General features: G+C 47.5%; 1 protein-coding gene across 7 annotated transcripts in view; it reads left to right on the forward strand.

Annotated features, from left to right (window-relative positions):
• Positions 1 to 2,287: 2,287 nt before the first annotated feature.
• Positions 2,288 to 17,785, forward strand: part of KCNQ2 (potassium voltage-gated channel subfamily Q member 2) — a 114,628-nt gene continuing 99,130 nt past the window's right edge. For all 7 annotated transcript variants that reach the window (XM_043527180.1, XM_043527179.1, XM_043527182.1 and 4 more), the window contains exon 1: positions 2,288 to 2,837. In XM_043527180.1, coding sequence (XP_043383115.1) covers positions 2,542 to 2,837 — 296 coding nt within the window. In that variant the 5' untranslated portion in view covers positions 2,288 to 2,541. The remainder of the gene's footprint in view (positions 2,838 to 17,785) is intronic.

Below are 17,785 nucleotides of genomic sequence, written 5' to 3' on the forward strand. Positions count from 1 at the left end.
GGGAAGTGACTTGCTCAAGGTCACACAGCAGTTGGTGGCAGAGCCAAGAATAGAACTCAGCTCTCTTGACGTCCTAACCCACTAAATCATGCTACCTCTCAAGACGCAGAACCGTGACGGTCGACACAGTGCCACAAAATACAATCTGTAGGAAATCCTGGAAGGAGGAGGTGGGGATGCACTTAGATTCCAAGGCAGAGTTAGCTGGGTTGGGGAGGGGCAGCTCTGTTATATTAGGGCTTCATCCAAAATGTCATCTCCCTCACCAACTCTTGTTCTCAGTTCCAGTCGGCTCCTGTTTTCCACTCACTCCGGAGCTTCCTCCCATGTAAGGCAACAAGAACGGCCAGCTGCCAGCATGCAGGTGTGGGCCTCCTTCTCTCTCACCTGTGGCTCTGCCCCGGCCTCCTCTGACCATGGGCTCTACCCCTGTCGTTCAGGCATAGGTGGCATTCTGAGTACCACTGGACTATGACACAAAATAATGAGCAGGTGAGCTGGGCAAGTAGGATGCAATGAATGTAAGTGCTACTTCTGGGCTCACAAAACGTTCGCAAACTCTTGTGTATGTAGAGTTTGTAAACGCTTGCCCAATAGTTTGGACAAATAATTTTTCAAACTGCTCACTTCAGCTAGGTCATTCGCTTTTCATGTCATGGGATTGCTCGCATGGTATGGTTTCTGCACGCTGCTGGCGTGCACTCTGGGCACAAATCTTTAAAGAACACGAGTAATTTTGTAACTATTCACAAAAATTCACAAACAAGGAACAGCATGACCCTACACTGAGTTTGAGTAATTTCTTCATGGATATACTTGCACTTCAGTCTTTCCATCATTCAACTAGCTCTTGCTCTTGCTTTCTGAACGACCTGCACAGGATGATTTCTCTTTCTGACCTGTGTTGGGGGGACATTAGAGGGGTTCCCCTTTGTGCACATTACTGTATGGCTGTCCCAAACTAACTCATTTCTGAACGACACATGGCAGAATCTGAAGAGCAGACAATGAGGGTTCCAGTTCCAGAGCTCCTCTAGTCCGCTAGGGACTTCACTTTGCTAAGTCAGCTTCTCCTGGGAGGTGTCGAAATATTACGGTGATGTGAGATTGTACAAAACCCAATGGTAGGAAGATAGAGGACCCTAAAGTCAGAGCCAGGCCTGGGGATACTTGCTCTGCAAGGTTTTGTGTGGTGTCTCCCTGAAACTTGGCTTAAACATCAAGGTGACACGTGACTTATTAGGCAGACCTGGCTCTGCCCTGATGCCCTTAGCAGGATTGCTGCATTGAAGTCCTGAAGTTCTGCCAGGACTCTGGCAGAGGAGCGCCCTGCACTGGGTGCCACTCCTCCCACATCACCTGTTTAGAGGGTAAAGGAGCAAGGCACAAGAATGACAGAGACAGCCAGCAGCCCAGCCCTCCCACCCAGGATAACCTTCTCCCTTTTCCTGCAGAGAAGAGCAAAGTGAGAGACAGTGGGGGAGTAGGGGGCTGGCTTCCTGGCTTGGGAGGGGATACAGTTGTGCATGTTGGGGAGGGGGGGCTGATGGCTAATGAGGGGGGGAGGGCATGCACTCCCCACAGGTGAGTACCTTTGGACGGTGTACAGCCACTGCTTAATTTGTAATGAACGAGGTGATGGGCTCGTGCCATTTTTTTACTTTCATAACTGACGGGGCAAGCCCAAAGGTGGCAGGGCTATGAACTGCCAAGCCTAGAGGTGCCGGGGCTAGGAACTGCCAAGCCCAGAGATGCTGCGGGGGGCTAGGAACTGCCAAGCCAAGAAATGCTGCGGGGGGCTAGGAACTGCCAAGCCCAGAGGTGCTGGGGGGCTAGGAATTGCCAGGCCCAGAGGTGCTGGGGCTAGGAACTGCCAAGCCCAGAGATGACGGGGCTAGGAACTGCCAAGCCCAGAGATGCTGGGGGGGTGGGGGGGCTAGGAACTGCCAAGCCCAGAGATGCTGGGGGGGGGGGGGGGGGCTAGGAACTGCCAAGCCCAGAGGTGCTGGGGCTCAGCCCTGGCACAAATTAAGCCCTGTGTATAGCTGCCTGGAGTTTCTTTCTTTATTTGCAAAGCGTAACGGGGAAAGGAGGAGGAGGATAACACTGAACACCAATAAATCTATCCCCAGGCCCTTTTCATCCGCGGGCTTCCCCAAAGGAGCATGAATGGAAGGCCGGGGAGGGGGGGCTCTTTTGCAAAGCCGGGGGCATGTGCAACGGGGCGGAGGTGCCCCCCCCGCCCGGCTCCCCCCTCCAGCCCCACCCTGGAGAGGCAGGGGACGCGCGCAGGGCGGGCGGAGCTGCAGCAGGCAGGCGGCGAAGGGGGCTGGCCAGGCTGCAGAGCGCCCTTGCGGCTTTTCCTGCTCGAATCTCCGCGCTCCCTGCCCGGCTGCCTCCCCCGGCCCTGCCATGCCGCTCTCCGGCCCCGGGCTGCTGCCCTGCCCGCCGCCCCTCACCCTGCGCCCCCTCTGAAAGCCAGCCAGGATCGGTCCCCTCCCCCACCCCAGCCCGGGCTAACGACCGAGCCCCGGGGAGAGGATGGTGCAGAAATCCCGCAACGGAGGCGTGTACCCGGGTGCGACCGGAGAGAAGAAGCTGAAAGTGGGGTTCGTGGGGCTGGATCCCGGCGCCCCGGATTCCAACCGGGATGGGGCGCTGCTGATCGCCGGCTCGGAGAGCACCAAGCGGGGCAGCATCCTGAGCAAGCCCCGCTCCGGGATCTCCGGGACGGGGAAGCCCCCCAAGAGGAATGCCTTTTACCGCAAGCTGCAGAATTTCCTCTACAACGTGCTGGAGAGACCCCGCGGCTGGGCCTTCATTTACCACGCCTACGTGTGAGTAGCCAGTGCGGGCGCCTCTGCGCAGCCCGCCCCGGGGCCGGAGGCTGGAGATGGGCGGACAGGGGCCATGCACGGGGCAGGAGCCGGTGCCTGGCAGCTCATCCCCCGGGTGGCTAAAGCCGAGCTGCAGGGGGAGAGGCGATGTGAGCAGAGGAGGAGGGGCGAGCTGCAGGGTGGCAGGGTTTAAGCTGCCTTTATTTTTCCCCCACGCTGGCCTGTCTGCATCTTGCAGCTCGGAAACACCCGCGGAGCCAGCCGGTTTTGTGCCTTCCCTTCCTGAGCCCTGGCTGCCCCCATGCACGGTGCAATTATTAAGAAGGAAGGGGGGGGGGGGACCACCTAAAAAAAAAAATCAAACAAGCAGCCCTGCAAAATTGGAGGGTTGCTGACCCCAGGAAGTGTGATTGCGATGATGCACATTTCCCAGCCCTGAACCAGGTACAATTCAAACCCGTCTGGTTCTTAGGTGAATACAATCGCCTGGCTCCTTCGCTCGTGTATCTGGGGGCTTGCCTCCTCTCTCTGATCACAATGTGCTGTGGGACAGGCTGTGCTCATTAATCACTAGGCTCTGGTTTAGATGGAGCAGTGGCTGGTTTTTTTGGTCCAGCTGGGAATCAGCCGAGAAATGCTGTTAGCAGCAAGGAGCAAAAAATCTGACCCAGGCGCTGCTGTCTGTGCTGGGTCTCCCTTCTCTACCCCACAGTTCTCCCCTTCCTCTGTCCCCAGCTTTGATTGATCTGTGTCTGGCACCGTTTTGGCCTGTGGACTGGAAGATATTAACGGGCAGCTGCTAAAGTAGAGCTGCACCAGGGAAGAAAGGCTGATCAGTGTCTGATTCCTGACAGCAGAGAGAGGGAGTGGTAGACAAAGGAGCAGTCCCAAGGCAGACGTTTGCACTCAGATGCCCTTTATTAGCAAGGAATGTTTGTATCCCACCGATCAGTTGGACGTAAGCGCAGTTGAGCTCCTGTTGTTTGTGGGAATATAAAGGGGATGCCAAGCTGCATGACGTCCTGCTCTGTTACTGCCTCTCCCTTCCCTCTGGGAGTTTCCATGGTCCTCACCAGGCTCTTCTCCACACCTGCTGTAAGGCGGAAGCATATGTCTGGCTTGTCCTTTTGTTGTGGTAGCTTTTGGGTTTGTTTTGAATTGAGGGTTCGCCTCCTCCTGACCCTGGTTTTCAAAGTTTTTCCCTTTACGTGATGGCGATGGTACCAAAAGGCATTGGGAAGTGCATTCAGGTGCTCAGCCATTTTGTAGGTGGAAGCATCTCAGAGAGATCTTGTTGCTGAGTAAACTTAGACGATGAAATTCTGGCTCCCCTTTCATACATGGGAGCATGGCTGTTCACTTCAGTGGGGCCCAGGTTTCTCCCAGAGAGATCATAACTGAGTGAGAAGCAAATCATGCCAATATATCTCGATTTCTCCATTTGGTCTACAATTAGAATACGTTACCCAATGTTCAGAGCTGCCAAGCACCTTCGGCTCTCATGAGCTTCCAAGTGCTCAGCACTTCCGAAAATCAGGCTTGTATTTTGTGAACAAAATGTATGTGTGCACAGGGTACTTGATTGTTAACTACACATAAAGGCAAAATCAATCCTTAGGGGCTGACTCTGTAGTTGCAATGGCCAGTGTGATTGCAGGGGTCAGGATAAAGATGACAAAAGTGGAATGAGATGAAAGCAAAATGGCACATGGCAGGTTAACCCCATACAAAGAAGCTTTTATAGTACAAAGAGGATAGTGTAGCTAACCTGTCTGACTCCTGACCTGTGTGATTAATCCAGACAGACACACAGTCCTGAATTTATCTCCTCAGGGCCCTTTTCAGAAACAAAGCTTTGTAATGTCACTTGCTATTCATGAGGGAGTAATGGAAACATCTCAGATTCATGCAGCTACAAACTTTACATCATCCCTCATGGACCTTCCCCAGAGGTGAAATCCAGCCCCGTGCAGGGGACCATCACAAGACCTGTACTACTGAAATCCTCAAAACAGGGCTTAAGCGGTGGTTAGACCTTGTGGTAAGTGTCTGAATTTCACCCTGTATGCTCCAGAAGTGGGCCCCATGTCCAGGGAATGAATGTCTTTATTTCCACAACCATGTGACGTACCATTGACCACCTCTCCTGAACTTTTCCCACCTATCCCTCTCTCTCAGGAACACTTCAGAGCATTGCAAACCTCCAGGCACTTTGTTTTTTAAAGCTCTGCCCCAAAACTGTTTTCCCTCAAGCATCAATCAGGAAAATGCGGTCTAAGCGTATACAGCATTCAGCTGCTGGACCAGTGATCATTTCATGGGCCTACATGTTATGATGCTTCAGATGCGTGTTACACAGTACTGGGAAGCTGGCTATCATTCTAGTCTTTTGGCCCATACGTGTACCAGAGTGAGCCCGGGTACGTTGCTCATTTACAGATGTAAAGAACATAATTCACATATAGATGAATGAAAGCCTATGCACCAGTTACGCCCCATTTGTTTTTATAATTATTTATTTGTATTACATTAGTGCCTAGAGAGCCCAAAGAACACTAGTCCCATAGGGCTAGGTGCCGTACCTACATGTAGTGAGAGACAGTCCTTGCTACAAAGAGGCTACTGTCTAAGTAGGCAAAGCAGACAAAGGGTGAGAGAGTAGAGGCACAGGCAGGTGAAATGACTTGCTCAAGATCACACAGCAGGTCAGTGGCAGAGCTGGGCTCAGAATCCAGGTCTCCTGACTCCCAGTGCGGTGCCCTAGCCACTAGGCCTTGCTACCTCCCCCGTCAGTTGAACCCTGTTTTGGGAGCATAAGTGGTGCATAGGCCTTCTGCACAGGAGTGATTTTCATCTGTGATGCACATGTGCAGTATTTGACTCAGTTTCCACTGGGGCGGAGCTCTGGGGAGTTTTCATGCGCCATAGTGCAGGTAGTGAGCGCTTCACCCACTGAAATGAAGGCAAGTGTGTTTGTGTCAGCGATTAGACTCTCAAATATTGTCTCCTTACAGCGAAACGTCATAACACGTTTGTTTCCTACATTGAAAAAATGCACATGGATTCTATTTTAAATGCAGATAGATGCATTTGCATAGGCAACTCTGTAACAAGTCCATCTGGAGCACCACGCTTTAGAGTCTGACATCACACAGTGAAGTCAACTATTGTACATCTATGTGCATGGTATGTCCATTTACATAGGCAGGTCTCAACCAGGATTTTTCTTGTTTTTCCTCGGTTTTGACCCTCACATCTCACACTATGATGATTGTTTAAAAAAAAAAACCAAAGGAAATTCAGTCCAAAAATGTAGTTAAAACAATATTGTGGTTAACTATATGAAAGCCTAATAGTTATGGCACAGCAGCCATATAACAATTGGGTCTAATCTGCTTTGTCCTTTGTGCCATTATTTTCTGTTCCACTCCCCGAGCTGTAATGGCGTCCTGGGGCATAGAGGTGCTTTGTCAGCCAGTGCTAGCTCTGCAAGCTCTTGTTGGGCCTGGTCTTCTTTCAGGGATGAATTATGGGATTTGGCAACCGCAGCAGCGTGCTGGCGTTCTCTTGACTTTGTGTGGGTGGCTGGTACTTCGGCTTTAAAAGGTCAGATCCCCTGAATTTCCGCTTGGAGTGGTGAGCAGATAGGCTTCCCGGTGCGGGTGATCAGTTTTCACAGCTGATGGTTAGCTCACCACAGGAATCCAGGTGAGATGCCAACGGGTCTGCTTCCCTCTGGACATGTGCTGTTGCCCCTTTGTGCCAGTTTGGGGGCAAAAACACACACAATTTTGTGTCTCTATATTGTGATTGATATTTTGACGCCTTCCCCAGGCTAACACAAGTGGTGGCCTGTTCATGGGATATATAATGGGCCTAATTTTCTGACCTTGGCCTTCACTTGTAAACACACAATTTTGCACAAGCTCTTTCATGCACTAACAGCTGAGCATGCAGGGGACAGAATTTTCACATGCAAAACGGTGTCTGCTGGAGTAAAGGTTGGGTTCTGCCCCGACTGAAAATCAGTCCCATTGTATCTCTGATTTTCATTGGATTATTTCTCTCCTGCCCCTTCTGCTTCTCCTGTCAGAGTCTGACCTAAGCAGAATGTGGCCTGATAATGCTTATGTGAAGCCCCACTTAAGTACCAACATAGGCTTTTCCTGGGAGATAGCTGGTGCATAGGCCTTGAATTGGCTCTCTGCACAGAGGTGTGTGGGTGGCTGGTACTCTGGCTTGAGGTTGTCTTTCACTTTTGCCTATTTCACATATTTCTTCAAATTCCTCTATCTTGCTCACTGTAATCTGTTCACAGGATGCAATATCTAGTATCCTGTCTTCTGACAGTGGCTGGTGCCAAATGCTTCAGAGGGAATGAACAGAACAGGGCAGTTATCGAGTGATCCATCCCCTGTCGTTCATTCCCAGCTTCTGGCAGTCAGAAATTTAGGGACACTCAGAGCATGGGGTTGTGTCTCTGAACGTCTTGGGTAATAGCCATGGATGGACCTGTCCTCCATGAACTTATCTAATTCTCTTCTCAATCCAGTTATACTTTTGGCCTTCACAACATCCCCTGGCAACGAGTTCCACATGTTGACTTGCATTGTGTGAAGAGGTGCTTCCTTTTGTTTGTTTTAAACCTGTGCTTATTAATTTCATTGGGAGCCCTAGTTCCTGGGTTATGTGGAGGGGTAAATAACACTTCCATATTCACTTTTTCACACTATTCATGATTTTATAGATTTCTATCATACCCCACCTTAATCATCTCTTTTCCAAGCTGAATAAGTGGGCGTGCCATGAATTTATATAGTGGCATTATGATATTTTGTGTCTCATTATCTATCCCTTTCCTAATGGTTTGTAACATTCTCTTTGTTTCTTTGACTGCCATTGTACATTGAACAGATGTTTTCAGAGAAAGATCTCATTCTTGAGTAGTAACAGCTAATTTAGACCTTATCATTTTATAGGTATAGTTGGGATTCTGTTTTCCAATGTGCATTACTTTGCATTTATCAAGATTGAATTTCACCTGCCATATTGTTGACCAGTCATCCAGTTTTGTGAGATCCCTTTGTAACTCTTCGCAGTTAGCTTTGGACTTAACTACCCTGAGTAATTTTGTATCGTCTGCAAGCTTTGCCACCTCATTGTTTACCCCCTTTTCCAGATCATTTGTGAATATGTTGAACAACACTGGTCCCAGTACAGATCCCCGCTATTTACCTCTCTCCACTGTAAAAATCGACCATTTATTCCTACCCCTTGTTTCCTGTCTTTTAACCAGTTACCGATCCATGAGAGGACCTTCCCCCTTAATCCATGGACTACTTACTTTGCTTAAGAGCCTATGGTGAGGGGCTTTGTCATAGGCTTTCTGAAAGTCCAAGTACACTCTTGTACACATGCTTGTTGACACCCTCAAAAAATTCTAATAGAATACTGAGGCATGATTTTCCTTTACAAAGGCCGCATTGACTCTTCCCCAACATATTGCTTTCTTTCTGGTCTGATGATTCTGTTCTTCACTATAGTTTCAAACAGTTTGCCAGATGTTGAAGTTAGGCTTATCGGTCTGTAATTGCCAGGATCACCTCTGGAGTCTTTTTTAAAAATTGGCATTACATTAGCTATTCTCCAGTCCTCTGGTACAGAGGTTCATTTAAATGATAGGTTACATACCACAGTTAGTAGTTCTGCAATTTCATATTTGAGTTCCTTCAGAACTCTTGGGTGAATCCCATCTGGTCCTGGCGACTTATTACTAGTAAATTTATCACATCACTATGTGCCTCAGGTGGATTTTTTATTTTTTTTTTTATTTCAGCCCAAATCGTTCATCCATTTCTCAGAACAAGGTTGGGGAAAATACATTGTTTTACCCATGTTAAAAAAAATTACACCCATGTTTAATACGTCCATGTTTTGCTCCACTACAGTGTTTGTGAGAGAACAGGGTTAGGTTGATGCAGTGAAGCCATATCAAATAATGTGACTTTGGTTTTGGAGTGTCTTTCCTACAAAAACGTGGACCCATTTCTGTTGGTGTTGAATTCTCTTAATTCCCATCAAATCAATGTGAGCTGATGGCACTCAGTGCCTGGCAGGATCAGGCCCTTCATCACATAGTATTTTGCTCAGTTACAAGTTAGTGACCTCACTTATGGCTTCTGGTACTCAAGGGTAAAAAATGGCCCAAGTCTCAAATGAAAATAAGCAAATTATTCTGGTAACCTTAACGTGGTCTCCCTAACATAGTTACAATAGACATTGTTACCTAGTTATAACAGACCCACTTTACTAGGGGGATGATTGGCGACCTCACTGCTGCTAAATAAAGGTATCACAGATTGGCACAGAGGCGTATTGCATATTGGGGGTCTTGCCAGCCCTCTATCTGGCTCAACCCAGTGCTGTTAAATCTTCCGTTTCCGCAACTTCAGTTATTTAAAGGGACACTAACTAGATTCAAAGTAAAAATAATTGAGCTGCACTGACAGTTACCCCATGGGGAAGAACGGACCCTTGAGATTGCAGAGAAGTACTTTTTCTTTAAATGCGGACCCTCAATTGTCTTTCCTTTCCATCCAGAGTGCAGGGCAGGAGTCATTCTTCCACAATAGAAATGAATGATGCCATGTCCTCGCCTCACTGAACATGCCAAGTGACTTCAGCTCCCCACACAATTTCATCAGCTCTATCGTGGCCAACCGGAGTACGACACCCTATAATATATAACTTGAAGAAGCTGGGGGATCATATCCATTTATTATAAAGCACCAAAATAGAAAATTGTGGATGGCTTGGTGGGAAATATCTCAAGCAGAAGTCATGAGCTGGTGTAGAGAGGAGATTGCTTTATCATAGCCTTTGGGCTTTTTAAACTGCATAACAGCCAATAGAGAGCTAAACTAAGCAGTTCTTCCAGCTAAGTGTGCCCTTCTTGCCAAGAAGGCCAATGGCATTTGGGGATGTATAAGTAGGGGCATTGCCAGCAGATCAGGGGCCGTGATTGTTCCCCTCTATTCGACATTGGTGAGGCCTCATCTGGAGTACTGTGTCCAGTTTTGGGCCCCACGCTACAAGAAGGATGTGTAAAAATTGGAAAGCGTCCAGCGGAGGGCAACAAAAATGATTAGGGGACTGGAACACATGAGTTATGAGGAGAGGCTGAGGGAACTGGGATTGTTTAGTCTGCGGAAGAGAAGAATGAGGGGGGATTTGATAGCTGCTTTCAACTACCTGAAAGGGGGTTCCAAAGAGGGTGGATCTTGACTGTTCTCAGTGGTAGCAGATGACAGAACAAGGAGTAATGGTCTCAAGTTGCAGTGGGGGAGGTTTAGATTGGATATTAGGAAAAACTTTTTCACTAGGAGGGTGGTGAAGCACTGGAATGCGTTACCTAGGGACGTGGTGGAATCTCCTTCCTTAGAAGTTTTTAAGGTCAGGCTTGACAAAGCCCTGGCTGGGATGATTTAGCTGGGGATTGGTCCTGCTTTGAGCAGGGGGTTGGAGTAGATGACCTCCAGAGGTCCCTTCCAACCCTGATATTCTATGATTCTGTGATTCTGTCCACCAGCTCTGTCTGGCTTCAGTGTTTCTAAGGCGCTGTTGGCATCTTAGAACCTTTCTCCCCTAAAGCCAACTCTTTGGTTATAACTAGGTTCGCTTGCTGACCAACTTTTTAAAGTTATTTTTCTGACTTCCCCCCCTCCAAAAACCCTAAACCACAAAAAAAAAAAAGACTCTTCTAACAAATGTTATAATCAGCAATTCATGTGGAGTATTGTGTACACTCTGCACCGGGGGTGGCCAACCTGGGGCTCCGGAGCCACATGTGGCTCTTCAGAAGTTAACCTGCGGCTCCTTGTCTAGGCACCGACTCTGGGGCTGGAGCTACAGGCGCCAACTTTCCAATGTGCCGGGGGGTGCTCACTGCTCAACCCCTGGCTCTGCCATGGGCCCTGCCCCCACTCCACCCCTTCCCACCCCCTCCCCTGAGTTTGCCGTGCCCTCGCTCCCCCACCCCCCAGGGCCTCCTGCACACCATGAAACAGCTGGTCGGGAGGTGCGGGAAGGGATGGGAAGGTGCTGATCAGCGGGGCTGCCGGTGGGCAGGAGGCACTGGGAGGGGGGTTGGAGGGGAAGCTGCTGGTGACGTATTACTGTGACTCTTTGGCAATGTACATTAGTAAATTCTGGCTCCTTCTGAGGCTCAGGTTGGCCACTCCTGCTCTGCACAGTGGAAGCCCCAGAAGTTCTTTCAGAGGGAGCCCAAGCTCACTAACTAATCGAAGTCCCAGAAATTTGCTGACATTCTTGATGGCTGTGGCACATGCGCAAAGAAATAATGCAAAAAGCAGCAAGCCCCGTAGACCCATGTCGTTTTGTGCTGTAACAGACACCTGGTGGGGAAACAGGGTTTGCAGGGGGAAGAGGTTGAGGGCAGGGATGGGGAATGTTAAGGATATAGTATCCCTTTGAGATTTAAAGGAAGAGAAAGGGCAGTCAGGATGAAATCCATTATTTCAGGGTTGGCTGTGTAACCCCCGTGTTTTTAAGCATTTACAATGGGACTACTCCTAGGGGTAGGTGCTCTCTGGTGTGTGGAAGAGAAATGGACCCTTAGGATGTCACATGGGGGTAAGAAGCAATCAAATGAATTTAAGAAAGGGCTGAATACCATGAAATTAACTAGGATGACCAGATGTCCCGATTTTATAGGACAGTCCCGATATTTGGGGCTCTCTCTTATATAGGCACCTGTTACCCCCCATCCCCTGTCCCAGTTTTTCACGCTTGCTATCTGGTCACCCTAAAATTAACTGACTACAGAATCACTCCCCATGTGAATGGGTGGGATCCCTATTACTTGAGACATTTAAAATTTCCTTGGATTCCACGGGAGGTGATGTCTTGTAGGGACCAATCTAACTCATGCCCTCTATAGAAGGATAATGTCTTGTAAGGGATAGTCTTACTCCTGGGGTGGGGAATGAATTAGATGGTCTCATAGTTCTTTTTTTCTGTCTCGTTGCTGTGCTTCTCTGAGAGTGTTTGAAAGATACACCAAGAATGATGTGTATGAAGCTTAGTTGACATACAGCCTTGGATGTAGTCTGAACCTTAAAGAGCCCTGTCTTGAGTGTTCTGTTAGACTCATGACAGATGGTTCTACAGGCTCTCGTGGAGTGGAACTGGTTAGCAACCTTGATGTGCTGCAGCTACGCACTTGCGTGGCATGTGCTCAGTCAAAACCTGCTGAGACTGATGCCCTTTCCTTTGCTGTTAGAGTTCGAGCTGGATTACAGAAGACAGGTCACTCAGAGAAGCTGCTGTTTTGATGAGCTAAAAACAGATTAATAGTGTCAGTGATATACTCAGTTGTTTCAACTCAGACACTGTGTCAACAGGTGCCCCAAAGCAAAGTACCAGTATGTCCTGTGTGGATCGTGCATCTTAAAAAGGATGCAGTCAGAGGGCCCGTGGTGCTCAGATACTCCGGGGGTGAGGACGGTAGAAGAACTGAAATGGAACAGGAATCGAAAACAGAATCTGACTTTGATATGCAAACTAAAAACCAGACTGACAAGACTTTGCCAAACCTAGCCCCAGCCCAGGTTTGGTCCATCTCTATAGAAACTAGACGTGGGTTCGATACAGAGCCATTGTTCCAAACTCCCTGACGTTCAGGCAACATGAGATCTAGAGCTGGGCCTCCCCAGGGTTTGATTTTGCAAAGCCTAAACCCAGCTGATGAGGTTTTGAGAAACCAAACCAGCCACTGGTGCTGCTCAGCTCAGTGCATGAGGTGTTGTGGACAAAGGGAACTTTACAACAGACCCCAATAAAAATGTGGGAGAGAATGCAGGAGTATAGAAATGTGGGAACGTGTGATAAGGAATCAATTCCTATGGAACTACTATTTATTATGAGTTATTATTATTATTTTGTTATTAATTGATTAATCACTATAGTGCTTAATAACCCTCAATCAAGGCCCCATTGTTCTGGGTGCGGTACAAATATGTAGCAAAGAGACAGTCTCAAAGACCTTACTCTCTAAACACGTGATGAGAGACAACAGTTGGAGATGGATAGAGAAATGAGGGGAAGGACAAGGTTACAGTGATTAAGTAAGCAGCAGTCACAGCCTGCCTGCTCACTAACCATTGTACTAAGAGGAATTGGTTGCAGGATCAAGTGAATCATGAGACATTTGGCACTTCGTCTCTTGGAGAACTTGAGGTTTATTTTCCCTTCTGAGTGTGTGTGGACTGGCCAGTAGTTTGAAAGGAGGAGACCCTCTTAGTTATGAACTTTCAGGCCAGTGGATTTCCGGATGCCTCATTTGTAAACGGACTCCTGCTTTCCTGAAAGCTTTGTTTTATGCTGCTCTCTTCTTATAACTTTGCCACCTAGGGAGGTGACAAAATCATAGCGAAATACAGCTGAGATAGCTGAAGTTATTGCTGTGTCCTGCAATAGCTTACAGCAGTAGGGCAGTAGATAAGAACATAGTTTCTGCTGATGGGCTGTCAATCCCTATGAAGTTATTACCACACACAGGGGAAAAACATTACCATAAAATACTGACATATAAGGTGACTCACATGTACAGAAACTACCCCGTCTCATATTTCAAGAACAAGTAAACATGGGAGCTTGTTTCCTAGTAGACACCCAGCCCATCTCTTTATTGTGATATCCGTTCAGTGCAGCTGAAGGGTAATTTCAATACCCAATGCAACAGGACAACATAAAAGTCAAATAAAAGATTAATTAACTTAATCTGTAGTAAAAAGTAATGATAATCCATATTTATTATGCTAACAGTGTCCCCAACTGAAACAAGAGCTCCGTTGTGGTGCTGCTCATACACATCGTAGCGACCGTCCAGCACCCAAAGAGCTTACAGTATCAAAAAGACAAGACAGAAGAAAGACAGGAGAAAGGGCTGCAGCAGACAGCTATCCGGATGGTGTCTGCCCAAACATCATCTTAGTTCCACTCTACCTTTTGATGTTATTTCTGTTTTGGTTTTTTTCTGTTTTGGTTTGTGGGGTTTGCAAAAGAATTTCTGAGTTCTTGCAGCTGAGGTCGGGTGAGGAGAAGGCAGGAGCGGGGGAGCTAATAGGAATGTGGAATGGTAAAGAAGAAGCTAATACGAATGTGGAATGGTAAAGACAACCCAATAGGAAATTGGTGATGATTGCTGATGATGATCCTGAACATCCTGCTCAAGAATATCATAGTCATAAATAATGGGGAGTCTTTGTGGCACCTTAGAGACTAACAAATTTATTTGGGCATAAGTTTCATGGGCTAAAACCCACTTCATCAGATGCATGGAGTGAAAAATACAGTAGGGAGGTATAAATACACAGCATTCGAAAAGATGGGAGGTGCCTTACCAAGTGTGTGTGTGTGTATGGGGGGGTCAGTGCTAACGAGCCAATTCAATTAAGGTGAAAGTGGGCTATTCTCAACAGTTGACAAGAAGGGGTGGAAATCACTTTTGTAGTGCTAATGAGGCCAATGTAAATAAGGTGGCCCATTTCAAACAATTGACAAGAAGGTGTGAGTATCAGCAGGGGGAAATTAGTTTTTGTAGTGATGTGTCCCAGCAGAAACTCCCATTTATGTTGGGCTGGTGCAATGCAGAATAACAATACTCCAGTAACAAAACATCCACTGATCTTATCTGGCTTTAGCAGTGAACCTGTGCATGTGGTGAGGTTGGTCCGGTCTCTGCAATTCGAATAAATGCAATGTGTGCACAGACACTTTTTGTGGGTTTGTACAGAGCCTATGACAATGGGCTCCTAGGAGCTATTTCCATACAAATAATAAATAGTAATAATAATAATTAATGAAAATACCTGAAGGTAGGCTCAGAAGAAGAAAGGTTTTTTTGATCACGGATTCATTTTATTTATTGCTCTTGCCCGTTTAGAAATGCGAGCATGATATTGATGGCTCAGCGTTTAATAAAGGGAAGGGTAAGAGAAGTGAAACAAAACCACCCGTTCTGTTTTGTGCTGCTGTTTTACGATGGATTCTGCAGCTAGGTGTGCTTTTGAATTTGCCCAACCAAAGTACACAGTGAAATTAGTAGTGCAATTGACGTCTAACACCCTGATCCAGCCAAACCGTACGCATGTTGCAGTTACAGAACCTGTGCTAAGTAATGAGGACCAAAGTGTCACAGTATAAAAGCTCGGGCAGTTGGAGCAGGTGGGAGTATCAGGCTGATGTAGCTGTTGAGCTGGTAGGTCATTGTTTTGCTTTCCTTTCATAAATCCTTCTTGTTTCGATGTGTCTGACCCCGCTGGAACTGCCATTCAGAGTTTGGAAGAGCAAGAAATGGTCTCGTCCATGTAGAGTGACCAGACAGGAAGTGTGAAAAATCGGGACGGGGGTGGGGAGGTAATAGGCACCTATATAAGACACAGCCCCAAATATCGGGACTGTCCCTATAAAATCGGGACATCTGGTCACCCTACATCCATGTCCTGGATCCCCAAATACCTGCAACGTATCCAGCTTCCATCAGGAAGTGAGGCCCTTTTTTATCTAATGGCAGTGAGTGTTCATCCTAAAGCTGCATTCATACCCAATTAGGCATTTCCTTCTGAGCCAGCTGGGAGAGTCCTCGTGTTATTATGTCTTAAAACTAAATTGCTAGTCTTCATGTGGGCTGCACAGCGGAAGCCTGGGGGACTGAGGAATTTAATATTCCGTGCAAAACAAACTTTGTTAATGTGACCTTATGGTTGAGGAGTCAGACACACATTGTGCTTCCCCCAGCGGCTGGGATCTCACTCTCTTTTACACATGTCCATTATCTTATATTAGGGACCATTGTGTAGAACGTGTGTCTCTGTATATGCAATGCAGTCAGGCTATGGTTACTATGACAGTCGGACAGATACCAATATCATTGTTGTTCTGTCTCTGAAGAGATGTTCAGTTACTTTGGGGAGGAGCACAATATAAAAACCTAGATAAAGACATACTATTTTCTGACCTCTTTGCATGTAAATTCTCCATCAGAAATTGCATTCCCAAAGGTCTTTGCGTTGGATTTCCTTGGTTTTCCCTTTTATAATAAATAAAAAGAACTGTAAGCAATGGCACACTGACATCTCACATCAGTTATCAGAGTCAATAGGTGGTGTGAGATTCAGATGATCACATATCCAGATAAATACCCTTTTAAGTGAACAGTTTTACTGGCCTCGGGTCATGGCAAAGTCTGACAGTTAACTGATCTGACTGGAACACAAATAGAGAGCTAGGGTTGGGAGCTGGAACACACCCTCTTGCAGTAAAATCCATGGGAGGAGGTTAAGGGTAAAAACCTCATGAAGAGCCTTTTGTGGATCCTTGGTTATTCCATTGCCGGGGGACTGAGTTTGTCCCCAGGCAAGGAGCTACAGGGTCCATCCCTTGGAGGATCACCAGGGAGCTTCTGTAGAAAGTCAGGGCTACCTGACCTCCCACATTGACTTTATGCCCCAGCTGGCCTTCCCCCGTGATTCAGTTAAGCTGTACTATCACAGACACCTTAGGCTGTCTTACCTTTTCTGGCTGGGGAACAATGTTTCCCTGACCCCAATCCCACTCAGTGTGGGGCTGCATCTCCCCCCACCAAGAGGGCTTCACTGGTCCTAAAAAGGGGGGAAGGATAGTACTTTGGAGACACCTGGGCACCTCTCCCTTTTGCACTATTTGGGGGAATCAGTACCCAAAGAGTTTCCCGGTGTATGGGCATGATCTAGCCCTAGATTCTGATCTCAGGCTTACTGGAATTAATCCAGAGCCACCCCAAGGACTGGAGTGGAGTGGTCTGGATAGAGACCAGTCTCTGAACTCACAGTCTTGCCCATCACCCTTTAAAAACAGAGTTTCACTCCATGGTGTGCAGCACCTTCTGGATATGATACTGGGACCTCTTCCCCTGGGTTCTTTTCTCGGGAGATTGAGTTCACATTGCTGTGGAGGGGCTGACAGCGAGGTAGCAAATTAGCACCATCCAGAAAATCATTGACACCGAGGTTTTTTTTTAGCTGTGAGGTGCTAAGTCATGAAAATGCAACTTGATGAGGAAAAATAGCTCTCCTTATCTTTCTGCTGAGTGTTGTAGCTTGTGACTGCTTTGAAGGGAAGCCATCTCAGCCTCCCTCCAGCAGTGTCATGGAAACAGGAACAGAGATGCTTTTGAAGGGACCAGTCCATGTGATACAGACAGAGACACCACAGGGAGCCGTTCCTGAGGCGCACAGGGGGAGGGGTGTCTGCTGCCTTTCCCAGGTGTTGGAAGCTGCCTTCCTTAGTCAGGGTCTTTGGAGAGGCTGGTGCAGAGACTGGGAGGGTTGGAGTACAGGCACCATGTTATGGTGTATACATGGATGTGGTGGGTGTCAGAAACTTTTCAGTGTGCAACATGGGGAGTTTGTTGCACCAGGAGGCAGAGGTGCAGATGGGACCCTGTGCTTGCTGCATGGAAAAATTAACCCTTTGTTTGTTTATTCATTCTGAGTAGTTCACAAGAGACCACAAAAATCAAAGGGCCCAGTCCTGAAATCATGTGCTCATGTTTCCATTAAGTGTGGCTAGGATCCGGCCCAGTGCTAACAGCTGGGTGTTTTCATGGTACTCCACCATTTGTTAGCTTGACTCTTAGCATATTGCAGTTTGCTAATGGAGGGAAGGGAAGGAGAGTTCTAGAAAACAGCATTCTTTGTACAATGGAAAAGAGATATGATTTGACGTCTCCTCTTGCCTGCTCCTCTAGGACACCCGGGCTGCATTCCCCTAATGAGCGAAGAGTCACATTTGCAGAAGGCTGATGTTTCACAAGTTACGATGAGTGATCCAGAATGAACTAATGAACCTTAGCCTGTGAATTCCTGTGTCCCAAGCCTGAGCCAGAG

The sequence above is a fragment of the Chelonia mydas genome, chromosome 13 (assembly GCF_015237465.2).
Source record: "Chelonia mydas isolate rCheMyd1 chromosome 13, rCheMyd1.pri.v2, whole genome shotgun sequence".
In the NCBI taxonomy this organism is placed as follows: domain Eukaryota; kingdom Metazoa; phylum Chordata; order Testudines; family Cheloniidae; genus Chelonia; species Chelonia mydas.